At 38.9% G+C, this 14,814-nt stretch overlaps 1 protein-coding gene across 1 annotated transcript in view; it reads right to left on the bottom strand.

The window, feature by feature from the left end:
• LOC133530649 (ATP-binding cassette sub-family D member 1) overlaps positions 1-14,814 on the bottom strand; it is a 124,304-nt gene that overhangs the window by 11,266 nt on the left and 98,224 nt on the right. The window contains exons 9-11 of the mRNA XM_061868667.1: positions 13,855-14,029; positions 12,735-12,841; positions 11,854-12,019 (exon numbers count right to left, since the gene is read on the bottom strand). Of these exons, the coding sequence (XP_061724651.1) occupies positions 11,854-12,019; positions 12,735-12,841; positions 13,855-14,029 (448 nt within the window). The remainder of the gene's footprint in view (positions 1-11,853; positions 12,020-12,734; positions 12,842-13,854; positions 14,030-14,814) is intronic.

Here is a 14,814-nt window from a genome sequence, read left to right as displayed (position 1 = left end):
TCAAGTACCAAGGTTTTTAGGAACCTTTGTGTCAAGGTAAAGGTCTGACGATGGGTTCCATGAGGAAGCGAGGGAACACCTCAAATCTTATAGGCATATAGTCATTTTGGATTTTCATCAATACCTTAAGCTTTTTCATTCCCACTAGTGGCATTTAATGAAGTGGAACTACTGATGATGACCAAAACGGAACTCTTGAACGCGCGAGATTTTTCTTCATTGTTTTTTTTATAATATAAGAGGCAAACGAGCAGACGTCACACCTGATGGTAAGCGATTACCGCCGCCCATGGACACCTGCTAAACCATAGGGGTTGTAAGTTCGGTGCTGGCCTTTAAGATTTGAATACGCTGTTTTCTTAATGTTTTAAATGTCGTATTAGTCCGGAAATACCGCAGGCGACAGATCATTTCATAGTTTAGCTGTATGAGGCAGGAAGTTTCTAGAGAAATGCACAGTTGAGGACTGCCAACCATCTAAGTGGTGAAAATAAAAATGTTGTAGCGTAGAGCGATGACGAAAAGAGGCGGCAAGGATTAATCCGAGCAATTCGATGGAACACTCGCCGTAATAGATTTGTCCTGATAAGTTTGTAGAAAGCAAGGTTGTTAAGAAACATCTGTGTCTAGATCCAGGTCTGATAGATACCTCAAACCTTATAGAAATACATATAGTTTTTTTTGGATTTACATCAATATCTTTGGGCGTTTTATTAAAAAAAAGCTACATTTAATCAAGTGGAACTGCTGATGTGTTCCAGAACGGAACTTTTCAACGCACACGTTTTGTATTCTTTATTAAGCTTGTAGTGAGTAAGGTTCTTAAGGTGTACTTAATACATCAATGTCCAGTTCATCTTTTAGGCATACATGTAATAATTTCTGGGATTTTATTTACATATCAAGCATTATTATTAAAAAAGTGTAATTTGACTAAAAGTAACAGCTGATGTTGACCAGAATGGAACTCGCCAACTCGCGCGCGATTTGTTTTGTTAGTTAAGTTTGTAGCAAGTAAGTTTTAAGTATTAAGGTTTTTAGGAACATTTGTGTCAAGGTAAAGGTCTGATGATGGGTCCCATGAAGAATCGAGGGAATTTCTTAAATGCTATAGGCATATATGTAGTACTTATTGGATTTTCATCAACATATTATCAAGTTTTATTCACAAAAGTGACATTTGATGATGTGGAACTACTGATGTTGACCAGAACGGAACTCCAACGCGTGCAATTTTTCTTCGTTAAGTTTGTAGCAAGTAAGGTTCTTAAGAAACATTTTTGTCAAAGTACAGTTCTGATGATGAGTTTCATGAAGAATCGAGGGAATTCCTAAAATCTTATAGGCATACATGTAATAATTTCTGGGATTTTATTTACATATCAAGCATTTTTATTAAAAAATTGTCATTTGACTAAGTGTAACAGCTGATGTTGACCAGAATGGAACTCGCCAACTCGCGCGCGATTTGTTTTATTAGTTAAGTTTGTAGCAAGTAAGTTTTAAGTACTAAGGTTTTTAGGAACATTCGTGTAAAGGTAAAGGTCTGATGATGGGTCCCATGAAGAATCGAGGGAATTTCTTAAATGCTATAGGCATATATGTAGTACTTATTGGATTTTCATCAACATATTATCAACTTTTATTCACAAAAGTGACATTTGATGATGTGGAACTACTGATGTTGACCAGAACGGAACTCAAACGCGTGCAATTTTTCTTCGTTAAGTTTGTAGCAAGTAAGGTTCTTAAGAAACTTTTTTGTCAAAGTACAGTTCTGATGATGGGTTTCATGAAGAATCGAGGGAATTCCTAAAATCTTATAGGCATACATGTAATAATTTCTGGGATTTTATTTACATATCAAGCATTTTTATTAAAAAATTGTCATTTGACTAAGTGTAACAGCTGATGTTGACCAGAATGAAACTCGCCAACTCGCGCGCGATTTGTTTTATTAGTTAAGTTTGTAGCAAGTAAGTTTTAAGTACTAAGGTTTTTAGGAACATTCGTGTCAAGGTAAAGGTCTGATGATGGGTCCCATGAAGAATCGAGGGAATTTCTTAAATGTTATAGGTATATATATAGTACTTATTGGATTTTCATCAACATATTATCAAGTTTTATTCACAAAAGTGACATTTGATGATGTGGAACTACTGATGTTGACCAAAACGGAACTCCAACGCGCGCAATTTTTCTTCGTTGTTAAGTTTGTAGCGAGTAAGGTTCTCAAGTAACATTTTTGTCGAAGTACAGTTCTGATGATGTGTTTCATGAGAAAGCGAGGGAACTCCTCATTCTCCTCAATTCTTATAGGCATATAGTTATTTTGGATTTTCATCAATATCTTTAGCATTTTTTATTCACATTAGTGGCATTTGATGAAGTGGAACTAGTGATGTTGACTAAAACGGAACTCTTCAACGCGTGAGATTTTTTTAGATATATAAGAGGCAAACTAGCAGACGAATCAACTGATGGTAATCAATTACCGCTGGCCATGGACATCTGTTACACCATAGGGATTGTAAGTGCGGTGCCGGCATTTAAGATAGGCATACGCTCTTTCCTTAAAGTTTTAAAGATCGTATTGGGCCGGAAATACCGCATGCGACAGATCATTTCATAGTTTAGCTGTATGAGGCAGGAAGTTTCTAGAGAAATGCACAGTTGAGGATTGCCAACCATCTAAGTGGTGAAGATATAAATGATGTAGCGTAAAGCGGTGACGGAAAGAGGCGGCAGAGATTAATCCGAAGGTTCTTAAGAAATATCTGTGCTAGACACCAGTGTCTAGTGTCTAGGTCTGATGATGGACACCTCAAACCTTATAGAAATACATATAGTTTTTTTTTCATCAATATCTCTAGGTGTTTTATTTAAAAAAAGTTATATTTGATCAAGTGGAACTGCTGATGTTGTCCAGAACGGAACTTTTCAACGCACGTGTTTTGTATTCTTTATTAAGCTTGTAGCGAGTAACGTTCTTAAGGTGTATTTATATCAATGTTCAGTTCTGATGATGGGTTTCATAAATAATCGAGGAAATTCCTGACATCTTATAATTTCTGGATTTTTATTTACATATAAAGCATTTTTATTAAAAAGTGACATTTGACGAAATGCAACAGCTGATGCTGGCCAAAATGGAACTCGCCAATTCGCGCGCGATATGTTTTATTTGTTTATTTTGTAGCAAGTTCTTGAAGACATTTGTGTCATAAGGTCTAGTTCTGAGGATGGGTTCCATGAGAAATCGAAGAAATTCCTCAAATCTTATAGGCATACAATACATACAGTAATGTTTGGATTCTCGTCAACATATCAAGCATTTTTATTTAAACAAGTTAGTGATATTGACCAGAACGGAACTCTTCAACGCGCGCGATTCTTATTCTTTGTTAAGTTTGTAGCAAGCTAGGTTCTTAGGAAACATTTGTGTCAAGGTCCAGTTATGATGATGGATTCAATGAGGAATTGAGGATTTTAAATCGATTTGAATTCACAATTGGGAGGAATTGAGGATTTTCGTCAACATATCAAGTTTTTTTTATTTGAACAAGTGACATTTGATGAAGTGAAACTGCTGATATTGAGCAAAATGGAACTCTTCAACGACAAGTATTTTACCTTAGGCGTGTTTTTTATTTTATTTCGTTTATAGCAAGGCTCTTAAGGAACATTTGTGTCAAGGTCCAGTTCTGATGATAGGTTCTACGAGAAACCGAAGGAGCTTCTCATATTGTATAGGATAGGCATACATATAGTCATTTTAGGATTTTCATCAATATTACAAGCATTTTTACTCAATAAAGTGACATTTGTTGAAGTAGAATTGCTGGTGAAGAACGGAACACCTCAACGACTTCCAGATTCTTTATTTTTATTACTCTTCTTTCTTTTTCATTATTCTTAGAACAGGTATTTCTACTAAGTGAACCGAACTGCTACTATTAAAAGTAGGTAGGTAGGTAGGTTAAATAGGTTAAAACTGTAAGGATTATTATGTATAAGTAGTCTTTCTTTTAATTATTTTATTTAATTTGGACCCGGGTATGTCCTTAAACTACGTCCAAAAGAGAGGTATGGGCAATGTGAATGTCATCTCGCCTTGTGTGGTAGGGCACAGCTCAGCAGATGTCATTCCAGATCTAGAGCAGAGCCCAACTGGGGAAGTACCTCCACCTTACAGAAAACCGCAGCCAAATAACACTTGACCCTACTCATAGTGTTGTGTTCCTGCCGGTGAGTAAGGTTGCCAGAGCTCAACGAGGGGGGTGGGGTTAGGGTCGGCAACGCGCATGTAACTCCTCTGGAGTTGCAGGTGTACATAGGTTACGGAGACTGCTTACCATCAGGCAGGCCGTATGCTTGTTTGCAACCGACGTAGAAAAAAAAAAAAAAAAAAAAATTAAACATAGGTAAGTAATTCTATTTAAGTATAAGTGTCTTTAAAAAAAACATCAGTCGACTCTTATCTGTCACTAGTTCCAGTTTCAGAGTATAAAATCCGGGTACACAGCCACGGCTAGCCGGGTAGCCAGACAGTTCGAATACGGACAAGTTATTGAATAAAAAATCTTATCGTCTTGCAAAAGTTATTGTCATAAATGTATAGGTTTCGAATACATGAATATAAAGTTAAAATGCTGGTAAAAGTATTAGTTTTTATCATTAACCATTTTATATCCCAACAAAACTGTTACCCTTACAAAAATAAAATGCTTTCATTACCTACTGTAGGTTACGTTAGGTAATAAATAAATAAATAGGTAGGGACAATCTTACACATATTGGCCCCAAACTAATCAAAGCTTGTACTATGGGTACTAGGCGACGTTAAACATACTTATTTAGATAAATATATATTTACGTATATACATAAAAAACACGCATGCCTTAGGAACAAATATCTGTATTCATCACACAAAGAAATGCCCTTACGCGATTCAAACTCGGGACCATCGGCCTCATAGGCAGGGTCACTACCCACTAGGCCAAACCGGTTGGGAAAATGTAAAGATAATTAGGTAAAGACAATGAATAATTAAACGTATTATAAATTGACACCAATATCCATCAAATAGTATAACTAGGTATGCTAAGAGCGGGCTTCAGGCCATTACGTCGCACCTTTAGAATTAAACTAATTTGACTCAAAAAGTACGACTACTTTATATATGTAGTTTGGTAGAACAATAATAACTCACTATATGTGTCTCTTTTTCATGCGGTGAAATCCCCCCCACCCGGAAAGGGTAGCGACGCCCATTTTATCGACTCTCGAGTCGACTCCAATCTGATACTAATAGTAAGTAAGTACTTACTTAGTAAGCAAATTGTAGTAGTCATCCCTTCTTAGTAAAAGGACGGAAGTATTGTAAAGATACTACTTTTTAACCGACTTCAAAAACTTTTTTTTTGTATATATGTTAAGTAAGATCTTCGTCATTTCTGAACCAATGTTGAAAATTAGTTATCGTTTGAAAGTGGGTATATAGTTCCAAGATGGTCCTATTTTTGACAAAACCACGAGGAATTAAGGGAACTCCCCAAATCTTATAGGCGTTTTTTAGTTTCATCAACAGACCAGGCATTGCCATTCAAAAAAGTGCTATTTGAAGAAGTGGAACTTCTGATCAGGACCAGAAAATAACTCTTTTACGATGCGTATTTCACGCTAGACGATTTGTCTTCTTTGTTATGTTTGTAAAGAAGCTACTTGCTTAACGAGGTTTAAGGAATATTTGTGTAAAGGTCTAGCTTACATCATGGGTTCCATGAGGAATTGAGGCAACCTCTCAATTCTTGATGGAACGTAAAACTGTTTATTGACATAATTGTCGATAGGTATCCCATCTGCTCTAATTTACCCCACTTGACGGTACTTACATGAAAAAAAACTTCTCTTAAAAATAGGAAACCGACTTCAAACATAGGTATTAGAAAACAATACAAAAACTGTTATTGTATTTTCAGAAACCATACGGAAATAATGAGGATGCATCGACATAAGAAGAATCGAACATGGGCAAGATAAAGTTCAAGAAAAAAGCAAATATAATGTGTACTTGTGTGTAGTCAAAGAAAGTTGAAAAATAAAGCATAATTAATGGCCATAGAATACAGAACCGATACACGAACATTAAGACTTAAAAATAGACATATAGGTTGATCGTACTACTCGTACTAATGTATTTCTTTTGTTCAATTATATTATTGCATTAAAGTTAGATTCTCTAGATATATATTATTCATAGGTTCTGTATTCTATACGAATTGTTTCAGTGTAATTATTGTACTAAATACCGTTGACCGCCTGTCAACAGTATTTATTTCTACATTACTATCACAGAAGATTTTAGGCCCTACAGTAGTTTCTGAATTAGTATTTACTATGGACAAATATAGCGAAATGTGAGTTTTTACCTAAAATATCAATCTTTTGTGAACGTGGTGTAGAGTAGAGTATATACCGCCTAAGACTGAAGTAGCTACGCGGGCAACGTTTTCAAAATAGAATCGTGTTCATGGTCGGCCCATGGTAAAAATAATTAGGTACCCGTAGACCCGCTGGTGAACACTGTTTATGATAACACTTAAAATAAACCCCGTGGACCCACCAGGAGAACATATTGGAGAGACTAGAGATAATACACCGCTTTAAGGGCGGTCGCACTCGGCATTGACATCTGGCGTCTAGATGGCGGGTGGACCTCAGCGAATTTCAAAGAAATATTTATAAACATCCAATGACGTTCGGCTCGGACACCAGATCTTCAATCTCCTGATTCCTGGTCTCCACGTTCCATCCTCTCCACGTGTGGGTCCTAGGATTTTTCGCGCTGCCAGACTCCGATGACTCGGGCTCGTAGTCCAGATGGGTGAGGATCGTGCAGCCTGGAGGGCGTACTCTGAAGTTCCAAATGGCCGAAGACCGTCTAGACGTCCTAGGTAGGTCCCGCTGGAGAGACGAAATGCAAAAAGACCTTAGCGAACTCGGCGCCGTCGACTAGATGGAAACGGTTTTGGACAGAGAAGCATGGCGGTCTTTGGTGTCGGAGGCCAAGATCCACTTCGGGTCGCTGCGCCACAGCAGTAAGTAAGTATTTATAAACATACTGTACCTTCTGTGTACCTAACCCAAAACGAGATATTTAAGAAAAAGTCCACCCGCCATTCTGACGTCAGGATTGCGGTTGGACCTATGAAATCTTGCATTATACCGCACTAAAAGTATGCAGTTATATGGTACAGTCGCCATCAGATATATCGGAGTGGCCGAGGTGCTCAAAGATATCTAAACACGCACTCTAACCTCTTGACAGTAGAGGCATGTTCAGATATTCGTGGGTACCTTGGCCGCTCCGATATATATGATGGTGACTGTACCTTCAGTGTACCTCTGTAAATAGAAATAGAAACCGGTGTACCTCTCCCCAAAACAAGCTAGGCTAAGCTCATGCACAATATAACTGCATACTTTTAGTGCGGTATAATGCAAGATTTCATAGGTCCACCCGCCATCCTGACGTCAGGTTGGCGGGTGGACCGTTTTGTAAAATATCTCGTTTTGGGGAGAGGTACACTGGTTTCTATTAAAGGTACACTGAGGTACACAGAAGGTACAATATGTTTATAAATATTTCTTTGAAATTCGCTGAGGTCCACCGCCATCCTGACGCTTACCATATATCTAAGGACCGACCTTAGGGGCAATAACGATAGTGCTAGTTCAGTTGTGTCATTCACAAATTCGAGCCAATCGTGCTGTCTAACGCAACTAGATGCGATCAATCCGCGTGCGTAATGCGAACTCATCAACCAATCACGTTGTGGTACTTGTCCACGTTGGCGTTAGACTGCACGATTGGCTCAAACTCGTGTGCGTAACACCGCTGTACTGGCCCCATTCTTATTGCCCGTAAGGCCCTTCCTCAGATATATTATGTCAATGACACAGTCGCGATTTTAAAAAATCACATCGCTTCTGCTACCAAATTGTTGAGCATAACGTTTTCCTATCCATAGGTTCCATCTGTCCAGTAGGATCCACCATCTCGATCCACCAGATTGAAGAGATTGTTACTTAACTGATGGATCGAGATAATGAAACCTACTGAATAGAGCGGGTCGATTGGATATAACAAAGTACGCTTATATGAAACGCTACTCCGGTGTGCGAGTGAGACAGTCAGGCCAATTTGAACTTGCATTTGACAGAAAACTGTCTCCATCAAACGCTACCAGTTCCATTGCCGGCCTCTTCGCTGCCTTCTATAGTGGTTCAATCTTACCTTGCTTATGAATAAAAAGGGGCGTGCACACCAATATTAGAGTAATATTGGAATCATATCAGTTAGTTGCGGGCGTCTCGTTCGTACAAGTACATGCGTATAAGTGCGAAATGAACACACGAATGACAGCTAACTGGTATCATTCCAATATTATTCTAAAATTGGTTTAATGTCAGTTGCACTTTCGAATTGGCCTACATAGCGATTTCCTTAGCCTGCACACCGGATCGGCGTGTGGGCCGGCATCTAGCTAATGTAAAGCCACCTCATTAGGTGCTTTTAGCCTTTTGAACGGCAAGAACACCTAAAGATGTGGTGAGAGAAAGCCGCGCGTCCCTCATGCACTGCACTAGCTTTACAGCTTGCATTGCGACCAATGTATGCCGCTCACCGCCCCGCCGGTCGCGTGGGTCCAATCCGCGGCCCTAGAAGACGTACTTTACATATAAACAAGAGCACGCGAGCATTTTGCGAGTTGTGTATGTGTACTTGTGTTATCGAGGCGCACAAACGGTAACAATAACAAGAAGTGTACACCGCGTGTGCAGTCCAACACGGGAGCACGGGTGCGATTCGAAAATAACGCGCTAGCGACGCATTAGGACATTGATATTTTACCCTTTGAACGCCATAACAAACACGTTACATGCCAAGGTCAGGGGCGCAAGTGAGCTTGAAAGTGCATGAGTATTACATTAGGGACTTTAACAGCGATTATAACAGCTATAATCATTAATGTGTTCAAGGCCCTTAAATCATGTCTAGTGACGGCGCCTTTAAATGTTCTTGACGTTCAAAAGGTTAAGGGCGTTTGCTAGCTGGCGCTAGTGCACGGAGCGGGCAAACACGCGCAGGTGCCTTTGTAAGTAAAATCAGTCGCACGCGACCGCGCCAGTTAGCGTTGCTCATACTGTAAGCCGCACGCCCGCTCCATGCACACGCGCGACGTTGCGGACGCCCTATGCCCTAAACCTTGAAAGTGTGAAGGTTACTCTGACAGCGGCTATATCAGCTATAATGTATTTATGACGCTTTGAGCATAGCTAGTTACGACGCCTTAAGGTATTCTTGGCGTTCAAAAGGTTAAGGGCGTTTGCTAGCTGGCGCGAGTGCACGGAGCGGGTGCACGCGCGCGGGTGCCTTTGTAGGTAAAATTCGTCGCACGCGTCCGCGCCAGCTAGCGTCGCCAGTTACTGTTTTTCGTTAACCCGCTCCAGCTAGCAAACTAATCGCAAATGGTCCGAGATTGGCGCAATAACCATGCATTCCCTTATCTGGATCTGGATGCACCTGTTCACCAATGCTTGCTTTAAAGTAACTTGTCGACTCGTCCTGATCATATTTGTGCGACCGTGAAGAAAATCTATGCCGTCACTTATTTTTCAATTTATATGAAATAAAGATGTTAAATGTATTCAAAAGTTTTTATTTAATAAGGTATGTATAAGTGCTCTGTGCATCCGCACCAGCTAGCGGTGCCCTTAGCAAACCAATCGCAAATGGTCCGAGATTGGCGCAATAACCATGCATTCTCTTATCTGGATCTGGATGCACCTATTCACCAATGCTTGCTTTAAATTAACTTGTCGACTCGTCCTGCTAATATTTGTGCGACCGTGAAGAAAATGTATGCCGTCAGTTATTTTTCAATTTATATGAAATAAAGGTGTTAAATGTATTCAAAAGTTTTTATTTCATATGTATATTATAATGGAACGAACTACAGCTACTATCTTAGCTTGGCAAGCAGTTGAGTCGCTGATGCTTGTAATGTATTCACTGCGTTAATTTTAGCATTAAGATTCTTTATTCTCACTAAGAATTTGACAATTCACTTACATGAGAACTTAAAACTACACAATTTAATCCTGCTTCATATGGCAAACGAAGGGAATGTTGCTTTGAACCGCGACGCAATCTCAAATGTTTCACTTTTACACAATTTTCCTGCAGAGAGACAAAACAAGTATGTACATTACTATGTACATACTTGTTTTGTAAAAAGGTACTCCTTTTTACGATTTATTTTATCGTAACATATAAACTTAGATTTATTTTCTTGCTGCTAATTATGGTACTCCATAAATACATTTTCTTACCTACTTATTGCTTAGGAATCTTATTTCATGTTTAATAATTAGTTTATATAACGTTTCTAGCGGGACATAACGCGAACTTTAAAAAATGTAATGCTTTTTCTACCTTTATCACTCGAATATGTAAGAGCAAGAGAGATAAATAGACGAAACTTACTAGTTCAAGGTAACCACTCGTTTTATTGTCAAAGTTCCGAATTAAACAAACTTATTCTTCGGTGACATTTTTTAGCGTTTATAAGCGACTATACGGATCCAGCATTTGCCGCTCATTCGGTTCTCCTATTGCACGCAAGATGTCAGTACTAGAGAGGATTTGAAAAATCATAATTAAGTAGTTTAGTGCCATTTATTGAGCAGTAATAATTTAAAAAAATATATAAATTACTTTTTCATTATATTTCAGGCATGCAAAGTGATGTAAATGGTTACAAAAGTAACTCTATATTAATGACATTTTTTAGTTCCAGTTTACGCCGCAGCGCATGATCAAAATTATTAATATCATCTTCCCTGGACACTTTCGGTCTTTGGTATCATATAAGTAATTAATGCTTAATTGAAGACCTTCCAAATAGGATATGACTCAATTGTATATACCAATAGTAAAAATTACCCAAACTGCTACCAAGGCTCCATCTAGTGCCAGGTAGAACAAACAAAGCGGCATTTACCACAATTAATTAACGAAAAAACTCGTTTTATTACCGCCCCTGCAAGCATTTGAGTGCAAGTATATATATATTAAAATACCTTATAAAAATGTCTTTTAAATGATATATATGGCTTGAGTATACAAGCAAGTTTCAGTGTTTCATAGCAGTATTTTTAATTCAAGCATATGTTATATCAACTAATTCCAGCCCTGTACGTACTTAAACGTAAGTAGTGGTAAACAGAAATCTAGAATTTCTCATATTCTTTCATACAAAACACCTAACAACCGGCTACATAACAAGTACTTTGTAAAACAACAGTTTATATTCGCCACTCTTTTTTTTAAATTGCTCAGTCCCTGCACGTTATCCAAAGTTGGTGTCATACAATAAAATAATGCTAAGAGTAAACCCTTTCAAACGAGATATGTCTCAACAGTATACATCCATGGGACAAATTGCCCATTCTCCTTTTCACATAATATCTTTAAAGGAAAAATATAATCAGACATTAAACTTATAAAAAATAAACTTATAAATATAAGACTTATAAAAAACCCTGAAGTATAAGTAGGAACAAAGTGAAATCCCAATCCAAATAACAACGCCATTTGTTACAATATTCAATATTTAGGTATCTGTGGCCATTTGCGTATGTTGGTTAGCAGTTATTCCGCTAGATGGCGCTGTATCGCCGCATACAGCGCGCGAGAGAGGAACGCGCTCTATTGTGTGAGTGCGGCAGCGCTCTGCAAGAATATACCGATGTCCCTTTCACACGTGTTTTAAGAGTGTACATACCTTGCGGCACCGGCCGCTTGTCCCTGAAGGTGACCTGGAACGCGTTAGGGTTGTCCTTGGAGGCGGACACGTGCACGTTCCGGACGCACTCCCCGCGCGCCACCTCGCCGAACACGTCCAACATGTCGGACACGCGTTCGGCGTAGCCGGCCAGCGTTACTACTTCCTATTTGGAAAATAAGTATTTATTAAGCATGCGACTTGCAATCCGGAGGTCGCGGGTTCAAATCCCGGCTCGTACCAATGAATTTTTCGGAACTTATGTACGACATATCATTCGATATTTACCAGTCGCTTTTCGGTGAAGAAAAACATCGTGAGGAAACCGGAGTAATCCCAATAAGGCCTAGTTTACCTTCGGTTGGAAGGTCAAATTTTAGTTTAGTTGGAGCGCATCGCCAACAAACTGTTTCACAGTTTGGCGAAACTTTAATATACAATGTACCTATAGGTACATTGTATATTGTGATTTGTGAAATAAACTAAAAAAAAAAAAATGGCAGTCGCTTTCGTAAAAACTAGTGTCTACGCCGATTCTCGGGATTAGTTGCCAAGTGGACCCCAGGCTCCCATGGGCCGTGGCAAAATGCCAGGATAAGGCGAGGAAGAAGAGAAGCAGCCTTTATAGTATTTTATGCAACCGTTGTATAAGAAAGGTCAAAAAAGGCGAGTGAAAAAGTGATACATTGCGTGCTGTATTATTTTATATAGAAAAACGTCATATTTTTTTTATAATTCCTATGAAAATGTGTTCATTAAAGCTTAAACTACGGTCGTATCAAAAATACACGTTGTATACATTGTCAATTTGTTATTTTATGCATCTAATTTATTAATTGAGATAAAAATCATTTATAACTGATATTGGACCATTACTTTACCTTGTAACTAGACATAAGTCTTTCAATAGCGTCCGCTGCAGAATTCAGCAAATGTCTAGAAGTAGTCATATATTCTGTTCGTGCACTGATGCCTTCGCTCGCCGACCCTAGAAAACAAACAACACTACAATGTACACTTATTCGTAAAAATATTGAATCATCGTCATGTTTCTTAGCATTGTATTATTGTGTTGTATTGTAGCACAAGCCTTCTTGAACTTACTGCGGGACTTAGTCAATCTGTGTAATAATGTCCTATAATATTTATTTTATTTGTGACTAAAGTATCGTGCTAGAAATATTACTCCAGAGTGCAGCACCACTACAGTCGCTTGTAAATCAATCGCCAACAGATGGCGTAAGTAATACTGTTCCAGAGCAAAGCGCCCCAGCGATAGTTACTTCGCTCACCGATAGATGTATTTGTCTGTACTAGATGGCGCTATCGTTTGTTTCCCGTAACTTCATGAGCTCTCGCGTCGAATGATCGTCCCTATGTATGACAGTTCAAAAAATAATTCAGGAAATATGTTTTTACCTATTATTAATTACTTAAATGTTACGTTTCTAAATAAATAAATGTGCTAAATTTTCAAAAAAAAAAATACAAATGTTATGTCTATAAATACGTGACAGTTAGTCCATTCAAAAATAAACTGTCATATGGACCATCATTCGAAGTTAGAGGCAGTAGCAGTTACCACTACTACCCGTTATTCCCCCGACAAACCGGGCTATGTTCATGAATTTCGAGCTGTATAGCTACTAAGAAGCTACGTACTTTACGTACCATCTCCCATATTTCCGTCGAGGATGGGCAGCGCCAGCATGCAGAACTGCTCCAGCATCGTGTACCACAGCTTCTTGTTGAACACGCCCGTCATTTACTCGCCAACAGATGGCGCTAGTGGCACTTTCCTGCTGCAGAGTAACTCATAGTTTTACCGCCCGCCGATAGATGTCTCTGCATGTACTTTAGATGGCGCTATCCATTGTTTCCCGTAATTTCATGACCGCCAAGGCTAATGTTTGTAACTCACCGTAGTTAATAGTTTGTCTCTATCCGCGCTTATGATATTCATGTTTATTAGAAAGGGACAACGCTCAGTTGGATATTTACCGTCCCCCTTGGTACCGGTGAGGATGGGCAGCGCCAGCATAACCATGCCGGTACCGCTCCACACGTACTTCATGCAGAACTGCTCCAGCATCACGTACCACAGCTTTTTGTTGAACACGCCTGTCATTTGGGCAACTAGTTGTTTGTAGGCGGATTGGAGTTGACCTAGTTCGACCTGGGGAGAGAAGAGTCTTTGTAAAATAAGGGACATCTAGATCATAGCAAATAAAAACGCAATGTTTGACTGAACAGCAAATAATCGGGATCCGTTTAAAGGCATATTTAGTATCGTGTTTTGATTAGGAAACAGTAGAAGAAATATGTTTTAGACGCAAAAAAAAAAAATAGGATTTTTATGGAGGGTTGTACGAAAATGAAAATTTGTTCTTTTACTTTTCTCTAAACAGTACACGATACCGAATATGCTTAAACGGATCCCCACTATTTTATAAACTTGTCGAATGGCCTTCATTACTATCCAGCCAAGCACCAAAATAGCTGTCATTCACAATATATAGGATATTTATTATACATAGTACACCGTAGAATTCGAGTGCTCTACATATGGCTCTACAGCGCATATAGAACTTGTCGACCACCGTACGTGACCCCTTCGGTGCGGTATAATAAAAGTTGCTCATGCAAGCTACCTTGTACAATATGTAAGATATTATTCCTTGTGTCTTTAGGATGAGCTATCACGTGTCGAAAATTTGCCTTCATTTCTCTCCTGCCAAAACCCCAAAACTACTCGTTATTTACAATATGTAGAATATTAGAGAGACCTAAGCCCTCCTACGTGTACACGTTCAACGCAGCTGGCCAACTTTATTGTCACGCGTGCAATAGAGTATTTAAGAGCAAGTTCGGCCTGGCCAGCCACATTAGGGCTCATGCTAGACAACGTCCATAATGTGTTTATTTGGGGTCGCCGTCATCGAAAACGATGAGGAGGACTAT

The sequence above is a fragment of the Cydia pomonella genome, chromosome 23 (genome assembly GCF_033807575.1).
Source record: "Cydia pomonella isolate Wapato2018A chromosome 23, ilCydPomo1, whole genome shotgun sequence".
Taxonomy (NCBI): Eukaryota; Metazoa; Arthropoda; class Insecta; order Lepidoptera; family Tortricidae; genus Cydia; species Cydia pomonella.
The sequence above is the reverse complement of the archived record's forward strand: the minus strand, read 5'-3'. Positions and strand labels throughout refer to the sequence as shown.